This window comes from Ascidia mentula, chromosome 1 (genome assembly GCF_947561715.1).
Source record: "Ascidia mentula chromosome 1, kaAscMent1.1, whole genome shotgun sequence".
Classification (NCBI taxonomy): domain Eukaryota; kingdom Metazoa; phylum Chordata; class Ascidiacea; order Phlebobranchia; family Ascidiidae; genus Ascidia; species Ascidia mentula.
The window spans coordinates 11,471,671-11,483,626 of NC_138566.1; the positions used below are offsets into that span (position 1 = coordinate 11,471,671).

The window sequence follows — 11,956 nt, forward strand, 5'->3', positions numbered from 1 at the left end:
AGTGATAAACGGGGTCGAGAAATTGTTAGAAGCCAAAAAGTTAGATTACCCGGAGTGGATTTTGAGTCAAAAAACAATTTGGACTACTGTAATTAGTTTTTGTTTCTTGGTAGTAAGAGATATATTTGGAACCCGTCTGTTGAAGCATGGAACAGTAAATCCTTTTAGGCCGCATATCAGTATTAAAGCCCAAAAATCTAGTTTTGAAGGCTATCACCATTATTACCCATACTGAGTGATTTCTTTTTTGCCAACCACAATTCCTGTGGTCAGTGACCCATGAAGATCTATTGGTACTATTCATGGAGAAAAAAAATTGATTGCGGCTGCATCCGCTAAAACACAGCAAGGATCTGAGGAGCCTCCAGGAGGATCTTTTGTCCTACAGGATAGCAAAAACAGTCCCAGGGGGCAACCAACACAACTTTCCTGTGACAATTTTTTTTTGCCATTGCGTAGAAAAGGGTTAGGGCCAACATTAAATTGCAAATTGGATGAGGTTTTTGTGATTCATTTTTTCGCAAAACCATCTTACATTTTTTGCAGCCCATTTAGCTAAAATAATGACTGATCGGGGACCGAAATAACCCCTAGGGGGTGCTTTAAGCAACTATTTTGCAACTAGTTTTCACCTTACTGCGTAGCCAAGAGGCGGGCCTAACATAAAATCACAAATTAAGGTATACTTCTGTGATTCAATTTTGAGCTACATGCCCTTGAACATTTTGATGGTTTTTCAACTAAACTTTTCACAGCACCCTGCACCAAACGTCTGACTAACTGAGAAGAGCAAAAAATACACTAAAACTGCACCAAACACGTTGAAAATCGCCCTGGCTACACCACGTGACTTCTTGCTCATTCAACCAGAAAATTGACCCCAATGCATCACCGGTTGCCTTGTGACGAGACTGAGACTCTCTATGACGCAGGAGTACAAGACGGGCATTCCCCGCGGGCAAAACTATTTTAATATAATTACTGATATGCGGTCTTTAATCAAAAGATCACCAGGAGTTTAGTTGGTGTCAGAAATATTTTTACTCTGGTGCGTGACCAGCACAAGAGTTTTTTTAAAACACTACAACTGCGTCAAAACCTTTATTGAAGAAAATCCAAAAGCCTTTTCCAGAAACTCCGGAGACCTTTTAGGTCGAAACAGTATGTACAAGTCGAAAGAGTTTATTGATTTACTTGACAGAAATAACGAGCGACAAGCAAAATAGGAACATGAACATTTTGTTTCACGTTCAGTTTACTGATTGGTCTTGTCAGCTATATTAAGTACACGACGTAATTTGTTTTATTGCACGTCACTTGAATTTGTACGTTTTTTTCAATCCAGCAAAAAAATGACGATAAAGATGATAACAAAAATTGTAACGAAAACAAAAATTAAAACAATCAATAAAGTTGCATATCTTATGATGTTGTATGCTATTATCGTGGAACAATTTACATACGAAAGTTAGTTTGTCTCTGATCCGACAATGACTTGTATTTTCTGTATGCGAAATCCCCCTGACGGAAAATACTCAAACACTTGGCGATCACATCTCTCGTCTGCTCGGGAAGGATGACGCCATCATTGAACATCCGGGATGCCGCGTAAAAAGACTCCGTCTCCTTGGAATGTTTGTCGAAGTAATTCAGCTTTTGTTTATTCAGTTCTTCATCCGATGCTTGGTGTGGTTTTGAGCTTGCCAGGATTTTGGCAAGATAAACAGGGTCATGACCCCCCACCCGTACATTGGGGTAAATAAAATGGAATCTAAAACCGCGAGGTTATAATAACACTTTGACACAATATGATTAAAGAGTCTACAAACAATGATAAAAATGTCATAGTTACGTTACATATCTTAAAATAACGCAGTGCTAATTTCGAAACAATTTAGGTAAATTTGAAAATAGTACAGACATCAAAACAGGCAAAAATCAAAATTTCGTTTACCTTGATCCCATCGAAAGCGACCCAAGGGCATGGGATTCGAGCGACCCGGTCAACCCCCCTGTAGTGAGCGTTACAGAAGGAACTCCACAACATGCGACTGCTTGCATAAGTTGAGCATGTCCTTTCACCAACGAGGATATCTGCCACGCAGATAATTGTAAAAATATAGTTCGCATATAATGTGTTACGTAGAAATATACGCACTTCGGCCTCTGTTTCAGAATCCTCAATGGCTGCAAAACTTCTCGGGGAATCGTCAACAAAATGTTGTAGAAATACAAGAGGAATATTGCGCTGTGAGCAAAGTTGGACGAAATGGGCTCCTTTTAAGGCAGCCGTACCTTTACATAAAGTTACACGTTGTTGATTAATTATGTCGATGAAACATGAGAAAGAAGTGGAAAAATCACCTGACATTCTGCCATAACTTGCTACAAAACCAGCAAGAAATCCCTTTACAAAACCAAATCCAGTAACTAGTGTTGTGCCAAACGATTCCTTGAATTCATGAAAAGAACTGCCATCAGTGATACAAGCCAGCATGTATCGTGGATCCAACTGGTGCCCAAACCCATGAACTGGTGCCAGTGAATTTAACACAGATGCACCATATGACGGCTCTTCGAAGGTGACTGTTTCACTATGACCTAATATTAAAAAAGTTTACCAAAAAAAGGATTATTTGACCAAAAATATATAAAACTTTGCCCACCAGTTTCTAAGTTAAGGGTTGCAATGATATCTCGAGCTGTGGAAAGGGCAGTTTCTTCTGATGTAGCGAAATGATCAGTGCATCCACTTTGCTGGCAATGCAGAGAAGCTCCACCTAATTCTTCAGCAGTTACTTTTTCTCCAGTGGCGGCTTGAACAAGTGGAGGCCCACCCAGGAAAATTGTACCTGGAAGAAACTGTGTTGTTATATGGAATAACTAACCAGTTTCATCTGTCTTGTAATAGAACACAGAATTAAAATATCACAATACCAAAAAGAATACAAAAACCTAATGCTATCATATACAAACCTATTTTATCAATAATAATTGCTTCATCAGCCATTGCAGGAATATATGCAGCTCCAGCAGTGCAAGATCCACAAACAACAGCAAGTTGAGGAATCCCAGCAGCAGACATTATTGCTTCATTATAAAATATTTGTCCACCTGGAAAAAAAAAACTAACTAATGAACCACAATCAACAATATTAGCTCACATTTAAATGAATTTCAGAAATTCTTGCATATTATTGACAAACAATATTACTATTGTTAGTGTTGACTTCTGCATTATGTTACATTATTAACCACTTTTCAAATTTTGCCCAAATTACGCTATATTTAAAGGAAAGGTGCCAGAAAACAAAACAAGTTTTTTTCACTGATAGTTATTTGTACCAGGATTAAAAATTTCAGATTGAAGAGGCAGAAAAGCCCCTCCACTATCAACGAGGTGCACAACAGGAAGCTTATTTTCTGCTGCAATTTGTTGAGCACGCAATTGTTTCTTCAAAGTAATTGGATAGATGGATCCACTTTTGACAGTTGCATCATTTCCAATAACCATACACCATACATCTACCAAAGTGGATTAAATGAGAAAGAACAAATTTTAATTTGCATGCTAAGAAAATAAAGGTGTGCAAATTGTACATTTTAGTACTCATACCATGAATTTTTCCTATCATTGTTACAACTCCAGCACAAGGCACATCTCCATACTCCATACCTGAAAAGAATTGCATGAGGAAAATATAACTTTGTGTTAAGCTCTAATCAACTTATATGGAACCTAGTTTCCCATTGTCATGTTTGATATCCAATAATACTGGATTTAAAGAAATGAGGAATTTCATATTTACCTAATCCTGCGTGAATTGAAAGTTCCATGTTTTCAGAGTTTACATCAAGAAGTAGTTTAATTCGATCACGAACCAACATCTTTTTATTTCTGACTGTGTGTCGTTCAATGCCCTTCTTGCCACCTCCAATCAAGGCTCTCTCCATCATACTATTGAACTTATCCTAAGCAAGGATAAATTGTGAACAACTTAAAACCTTTGATATATTTTTGTATTTTCTCCTTACCTTTTGAACCTTGCTGTTGGCAGCATTTATTTCAGCAATATGGTTGAATGACTTGGGAATGTGACCATCCAAAACCTTGGAAAACTTTTTTGTATTTGTATGATGACGTCTTATTGACAATCCACATAAATGGAACACTTTAGCCCTAAACGACATGTTTTATGTGTGCAAGTATGACAACATAATGAGAATGCTGAAAAAAAGAATGCAACATTAGCAAACATACTTGAAAAAGATAATTGAAATACTTAAAAAAGGCAAGATGGTGCTCTTAACAGACAGACACTAAAAATTGCACCAGAAAAATATAGATAATTCCAATGTTTATTGCTGCATGCAACGTTCTTTTGATGTTGTAGGTAGTTTAATGTTTGGTTTGTCATCATCATAGACTTTTTGTCTCTTCTGAAATTTATGCTTAGGATCAAAGTCTGTCAACTGCAAAACATCTTTATTATGAAGATGTAATTGAGGCTTTGGTGGTAAGTAATTTTCTATTTCTTTTAGAGCAGCTCCACCCAAATTTTTTAAACTGTCAGGAAACTTGATTTGAAAAATTACAATGAGATCCCCTTTATCCTGGTCATGTGATTTCATAATAGGCATTCCTTCACCCTTAATCACCTTTCGACATCCAGGTGTCAACACCGCATTTCCAGAGGAAACAAGTAGTTTTCTTCCATCTAAGTGAGTAAAAACACCTCTGTATCCGCAAAGTGCCTCTGTCAGACTTACAGTTTTCACTACATACAAATTATCACCCTGACGCTGATATTCAATATGGGGCTTCTGTTTTATGGTAAGAATAAGATCAGCAGCCATGTTACTTGATATATGCAGGTAGTTTCCCAAACCTTTCAATGTAATTATTTCACCGTTTTTCATTCCTTTTAGCACAGATGCTGTTGCAATTCTGTCCTCAGAAATGTACCTTTTTCCTTGACAATTAGTACATGTGGGCCTTGCTATAAACTTTCTTCCATTACACATTTTACACTTTTGATTTTGATTTAGAGGATTTGATGCAGTTATACAATGTGGACAAGGCAAGTAATTCTGGGCATTTTCACAAGTAGGACAAATCTTGTTTCTTTTCTCTTTTACCACGACCTGCTTTCCATTGTAAAGGTCTTCAAGTGTAACATTAACATCTCTGTAAATGTTTTGTAGTCTTTTATGCCATTTGATTTTTTCATATTGCATAACAGATGGGTTCTTGCATAGCTGGTTTGAAAAATGCATTTCATCATTGAACCTAGAAGCATGACCATCTTCAATTCCAAAGCTGTTGTACATCACACGGCGTTCAGGGTCGCACAAAACTTGGTATGCTTTAAATGCTTGCAAATATCGAGCAGAATTTTCAGGATTGTTTATCTTAAAATGATTCCATGCTTTGTGTATTTCATCTTTGCTGCAAGTAGGTAATAACTTCAAGTCATCATACAGTGACGTGGGTCTTTTGGAATTCATGATTCAATATTCTATATATATACCTGCTATAAGCACGCAGACACTTTTCTATGTATATAAAACTTTTCTGTGGTAAAGTTATATGTTAATAAAAATAATCAAAATTGCATGGCATTTCACAAAAAAACAAATAAAGTAATGTAAGTCTGTCATTGGAAGTGCGAAAAAAAGAAGCAGCAAAGGTGTTGCAAAAGGGATTTAGTGTGATTCATTAACTAAAGTTTATCAAATCTTAATGTGAATAACGTCTATAATTCTATGCATAAACCACCATTTTTCTTCTCTAGCAGAAGAATGCAACAATTTGGTGCATGTTTATCGAAAAAATGTAGTGTAATACAAAAACCTAGGCAAAAATAACACTTTCTAATCGTGCATTTAAATAACTGATAAGTTTTTTTTTTAAATTTAGACAATTTTTATACATTTATCAGCACCAGCACGCCAATCAAAGTTTCAAAGCTTTTTTCGATCCTGAGAACAAACCTGAGAAGTGCATGGTGGTATTTTGGTTTGTGGAATTAGTTTTGGTATACACTGACTTGATATTTTTTCTGAAACAAAATACGACAACCGAGTAGAAGCAAACAGAAAGACCTCCTGATATTGGTCTATTTATTTTCAAGCATTATTGCTGCGACATTACGATTATCCTCGGAAGATACTTCAACTGATGGGTGGGGGAAATAACCTTTCTCAAAAATACAAACTGGGACATAAAAATTATATTTGACCCTGGCGCCAGACTTGCAAATGCAGAGATGCGGACACGTTTATAATCTGGAATGTGCAATCCGTCCAAAAAAAACCTACAATTTTAAGCCGTGCCTTTTTTGTAAATGAATTTAAACCGCCGCGTTCAGAAATTATTTGCGAAATGGTTACAAATATTAAAAGTGCTTTTAACCTATCCTTTCAAGTGTTCGACAGGCCGTTGCCTGTAGTTGTAGTTTAGATCTGCATCATCCAAACTATAATTTATGTCTGAACGCAAGGTTAGATATCATCACGAACAACTGTGATTATTCAACGTGCATTTTATCACCAAAAATGGCATGGATCGTCAGGCCACCCTCATCGTCTAAAAAACGCAACCAAAACAGGAAAACTATTTACAGGAAAACTTATTTGTGCCATAATTCTTTTCTGTGAAGTATATGGGTGGTTGGTGGCAACTGTGCCGGATTTGGAAGTGGTACGTCAGCATGTAATTTGGGAAGTGGTAGGCTACGTCAACATGTAATTTGGGTCCGGTGTAGTTTTTATTTGATAAAAAACGAATGTGGCACATTCTAGTGGTTGAAATCTTACGATTTGTTTACGATGCCTCTGCATAACTCCAAAACAACTGTGGAATTTCTTTCGCTTCTATACTGATATTGGTCACTACATCATATCGTACAGATTTTACCATGCCGAGATTCAAACTCCGTTATCCTGAGGATTAATCCCAATCAGGTTTTCTTCCTTGTGCATTTTCCTGAAGGTTTCTCCAGTAGCTTTTTTGGTTTCGGATGTCACCATGTGCTTTTGCTTTTTCGAAAATAGCCTACTTTGTTAATATTATTGACGGATTCAGCCACAACCGACCATGTATTGGGCTATTTAGCTTATAATTCTTGCTCTGTGAATATGCATCATAAATGAAATAAGTTCAAAAAATCTTAATTTTACAAGGAAAAAAAAGATTTGTATATTAGGGCCTAATCGTTATTATGTTTATTTTAATCTCATTCGGGAGTACAACCAACTTTTTGTTCCCAATCAAATTTTTTGAAAATAAATTGAAATAAGCCACATAGCAAACTAATAAATTGCATTTTCATAGTTAATATGTATCTTTTGTACGTTTGGGATTCATCAATTGTAATAAATTTTAAGGAAGCCTTTCTTTCGTAATATTTTTCCTGGGTTAGGCCTATATTGCGCCACTTTTAATCATGCAATTTAACGTAAACTCCTTACCAACACAGTGTAAGGATTCTTGTACCACACAATTATGAAATAATATGAAACAAATACAAGAAATGATAAATGGTCTAAAGTCGAGCATAAGTTAGTAACATACAGTGGCATTGAAACGTTAACAGTTAAGTTTTGAGAACAATACAGTCTTGAGTAGGTCTGAATAAGGCGAATGTCTCAAACGGATGTTTTGATGGTAAACCACATTGAATGGCATTGAACTACTTTTAACTAAACTTTAGGTTGAGTTTCTTCTTCCAAAGAAGTTTTATGAGGCACATTAACTTGGCGCGGAAAGTTATATGACTTAACAAGGCTGTAACAAGAACGTATGGTGCTGTTGCATTGATGCCAGAAACAGAAAGATTTTTGGTTGCTTGAAGATATACCTTATAGGCCAGATTATACAACGAATAAATTACTGTTCTATCATTTTGATAAACATTTAGTGCAGGTGAGGATACATAAATAGATTAAGTATATTGTGACTTATAGTAATTTACATAATTGTCACAAAGCTCAAGCAGAAGATGATTCAAGTGGTATATGTGCAGGACTTTAAACCAACATTTAAACAACCTTGCAAAGAAATATCTGCTGGTCAGGAATTGCCTTGTAATCGTATAGCACCTTTTATTTTTGAATTTTTGGCGCCAATACTAAAACTGTACTAGTGAGTATAACGTTGGTGCACCTGTATACATTCCAGCATATCAATTATTCCAAACACAAATTGAACTACCACTGTCAGCCATCAAGAAGGTGAGTAACCGAAAACTTACCCACAGACCTCAAAGTTCAAGTTAAATGTCAAGAATCACTACAGTTTGTAATCATGAATCACCGCGGGAAAATTTGATGACTAACTCATAGAATTTGACCTTCAAATGTCAATTATTTAGCAATCTGCAATTTGAAGCTTGGTTGCAGATTTACAGCAATCCTATGGCAATCCTGCAGACATTGAGTTACACAGAATGGTTTTTGTGTGTTATAATCTAAAATTAGCTTTCTCTTGATATGCACCTTAAAACGTCAAAGGAAAATGTAAACAAGATTTAAATTGTTGGGATATAAACACTGAAAATAAATATAGCACTTTGTTAACAACGCTCCAAGAACGCGACCAGCTAAATATACAGTTGTTTGTGCGCACTTTTTCCGGAATTGTCGTCGAAATACTTTCGCTTCAATCATAACCCTGAATTTTTCACAACTATTGGAGTTAAGTACCTTAAGCAAAGCTTTGTGAAGAATGAGTTCGTGTGAAATCAAAAGCAGACAGTCCGGCGGCGAAATACAACGTAAACGTGGTTGACGTAAAGTGACGAAGTTGGACGAAACAAGCTTGCGTCAGTTACGTAAGCTGTGTAAGTATTGTTACGTCAGTGACGCAGAGTTGGCTCTTGTAGAGTTTCAGAAGCCAGTTTGCGTGGTGCTAAAGAGACGTTTTCTCCGCATTCTTTGCGAAAATGACGTTGGAAACGCTCCATGGCCCGAGGCAAAGCTACGCTGTGCATAAATAGTCGGCATGTCTGGTGAACCTTGAACAGATAATTCATGCCTTCTTGGCGTGCATGTGCTACTGTTTTCTGGCTAAAGTATCTAAAGGCACATTGCAGTTAAAGAGAGAGAAGAATTTAACAGACAAAGAACTTGATGTTGAAGCTGTGGTGGCCTTGTGTTCTGTCGTGTACATACGTTTATATTGCCCCGAATCCGCTTCGTTTCTTTTGCATATCAAGGTAAGAACAGATCTAAATAAAGCTTTACATAGACTATGTTGCCACCACTTTGCGTAGCAGCAGAACGGTTTAGGCGCTTCTCACTTGACTAGAGAGCTTAGTGAATGCTTTCATTGTTTACTTTTGCTTCGTTTAACAGTGCCAGTACCGCTGTATCACACAGGATTAGAATGAGGGCAGCTAAAAGCTGATAGGTCAATTGTTAACACATTGTTCATATTCTCAGAAGTTTGTTGTCTTAGAAGTTTGTTGACAAAAGTAGCTTGGGTACAAGGAAAAGATACTAAAACCGCATGCCTTTAGATGCCCATAGTCTTGATAAAAGCCAGATGCTGTATCAGTTAAGGCGACGCGACATATTTTCAGATGTTTTACGCATGATGACAACTTTGCACTTGATAATCAGTAATGTTTTATTTTACATGCTTGTACGCCCTTTTATTTTACATGTTTACGTTGTTGCCTTGTAACGGCAGACCTGGGCCATTAGATGATTCTGTAGTTTAGCGAAATAAAGCAAAACGTCAAATTCTAATTCCAATCTAATTCGGTAAAAACGGCCTTTTTATTCTGGTACGGTTTTAAAAACACAGGCGAATTTAACAGCACAAAACGTGCTAATCTTGGTGCATAAATTGCTTCCATTCTGATCCAAATGAACATTAATTTCGATATAGTATGAATTGAACTTGACTTATTGTTTATATGCCGGTAATTCTAAAGTTGATGTAATTTTAAATCTAATTCCAAAAAGCTAAACGAAATCTAGCTGTCAAAGTCTATGTAATGGACATCGATGTGTTTATGATGTAGATGTTGTACTCACACTAGTTCTGTAGCATTAATCACCTTTCTATTCTAAACCAAATTTACTGACGACAGACGGCCATTTTTGCGAAGTGGTGTTTTTATATCACTGCACTGAAGAACTATGGTAAGTTATAACTTGTATGCTTCTAAGTAGATGGGTATAAATCGACAGATTTAGTGACAAACTTTGGCGCAAGGGTGGTGTCTTGGTTTGCACTAACCACCCAAAGTTCACCTAAGCAAGCAGTATATACCAGTGAAATCTAATAATGTGGACAAATTGCTGAAATTTTAAACGGTTGGATAAAACAGTAGCCATAATTCCGCTCAAAACCTTTGTTTATGGCGACATTTCACTAAAAAACGTTGGATCGTTTGAAATGCCCAGTTAGTTAAGATTGAAGTTTTGGTTCACAGATAAATATTTTCTGATTAAGCTTTATCACCAGAAAATATTGCACGAAATAACAAACTTGAAATATAAATTATAAAAAAAAACATTTAATAGTAAAGCAATTTTTATCAACTGTTTACTAACTTGATCTAATACTCACCACAACAGAGTAGAGCTTGGTCAGACAACAATAAAAAACACTACTGTTCCTATATCCCTTCCTGTTATCGATACCTAAATTTTAAACGAACAAACAAACAAACATTTATTGATAAAAAGTCGTTTCTGAGTTTGCAACAGGAACCGTTAACATTGGTCACAACTTTAATGTGCTCGTATTTTAATTTACGAAATTAGCCGTAAAGAAAGATAAGATGATTTACGTGGTGCTGTGGATCCAAAAAAGTGACTCATGCATTTGGGAGTTTTATACATTAAAAGTATCAAAACAACAAATCTGCAGTGATTCATGTCCAACTAGCTCTACGTGTGGTAACATAAAAACCTGTAATGTTAAACATCTGGTGTTTAATTGTTGAACTTGCACATCTATAGATGTGTACATGAATCATGCTCATAACGTGAACGAAAGTTTGGTTTCTGCTTGCGAAACAAGTTTGCGTGCTTAGAATGAATCATACCCACATCAACAATTCCCAGGATGAAACTTTCAAACTGATTAGCCTGATAGTTGTAATTATTGTAGTAAATTCATGGATTTCGTCCCAAACCTAGAGGCAGATAATAATTAAATCATTCTGATTTTATTTATGCTGCATATAAAACTTGAGCAGAAAACAATATTTAGTAACATAAATATGGAGTATTTGTTTGCTCCATTTCAGACGCCAAAATGCTTTCGACACCATGGATCGATAAAGAGAAGAACCACAAACAATTTTCTATCAACGTTAATTTGTTGTGTCCGGATGTAAGATGTAGGGTATATTTCGATTTCTGATTAATTCGAAGTTTGGTTCTATTCGTGGCATGATATTTTTGCAAGGTAGCGGTTCTAGTGACACATACATGTTGTCATAACAGGTTTCTGTTCAAGTGCTGCCGTCAGGACTTAGTCGAGACCTTGCTATGGTATTGTATCACTTTGCTCAAGTTGTTACCACAATCCGCGTTGGTATAAGCGACTCTGTACGTAACAGTATAGTTGGCCTAAGTCAACAAATGTCCCAGTAAATGTGGTGCTGTGCGATAGTCCTAGGTAGAATGCTCAGTCGAAAGCTCAATGCTAAAATCTTTATGCGCAAGAAAGGCTTTGGGTCATACATAGCAAGTATTTTAGATGTTGTAAGGAAAGAATCTTACCATGTTTCGCATTGTACAAGATTTGGTTGGTCGGCTTGTCCAGACATTAGAGCAGCTTGTGGTATATTGTTGGCTGAACAAAGCCTGACAGATTTTTTAGCGAGACCAAGCATTCCAGCGTGGAGAAAGTATATGAGAATGAAGTGTTTGAAAACATGTGAAGTGGGCACTTCATCAAAATAGAATAGAGAAAACTTGTCTTTCCGAAGCC

At 36.4% G+C, this 11,956-nt stretch overlaps 2 protein-coding genes across 2 annotated transcripts; both read right to left on the bottom strand.

The window, feature by feature from the left end:
- Positions 1 to 1,289: 1,289 nt before the first annotated feature.
- Positions 1,290 to 4,225, bottom strand: LOC145899884 (uncharacterized). The gene is made up of 10 exons (XM_082988819.1): positions 4,036 to 4,225; positions 3,810 to 3,972; positions 3,617 to 3,676; positions 3,346 to 3,525; positions 2,977 to 3,114; positions 2,667 to 2,852; positions 2,365 to 2,601; positions 2,159 to 2,295; positions 1,955 to 2,094; positions 1,290 to 1,771 (listed from the first exon to the last, which is right to left on the bottom strand). Exons 1-10 carry the CDS (start codon positions 4,189 to 4,191, stop codon positions 1,456 to 1,458), a joined length of 1,713 nt encoding a protein of 570 aa, XP_082844945.1. The 5' UTR covers positions 4,192 to 4,225; the 3' UTR covers positions 1,290 to 1,455.
- Positions 4,226 to 4,303: 78 nt separating this feature from the next.
- On the bottom strand, positions 4,304 to 5,568 carry LOC145899897 (uncharacterized). Its single transcript, XM_082988821.1, has one exon. It carries the CDS (start codon positions 5,506 to 5,508, stop codon positions 4,360 to 4,362), a length of 1,149 nt encoding a protein of 382 aa, XP_082844947.1. The 5' UTR covers positions 5,509 to 5,568; the 3' UTR covers positions 4,304 to 4,359.
- Between the last annotated feature and the right edge of the window lie 6,388 nt (positions 5,569 to 11,956).

What these genes read in the sequence shown, in the direction of transcription:
- LOC145899884 (XM_082988819.1), bottom strand. Translation starts at nt 4,191, where the DNA reads ATGTCGTTTAGGGCTAAAGTGTTCCATTTATGTGGATTGTCAATAAGA. An exon ending in ATCTGAAATTTTTAATCCTG is followed by an intron (nt 3,115 to 3,345) that starts GTACAAATAACT and finishes TTTTTTTTCCAG; the next exon opens with GTGGACAAATATTTTATAAT. An exon ending in AAGTTATGGCAGAATGTCAG is followed by an intron (nt 2,296 to 2,364) that starts GTGATTTTTCCA and finishes CTTTATGTAAAG; the next exon opens with GTACGGCTGCCTTAAAAGGA.
- LOC145899897 (XM_082988821.1), bottom strand. Translation starts at nt 5,508, where the DNA reads ATGAATTCCAAAAGACCCACGTCACTGTATGATGACTTGAAGTTATTA.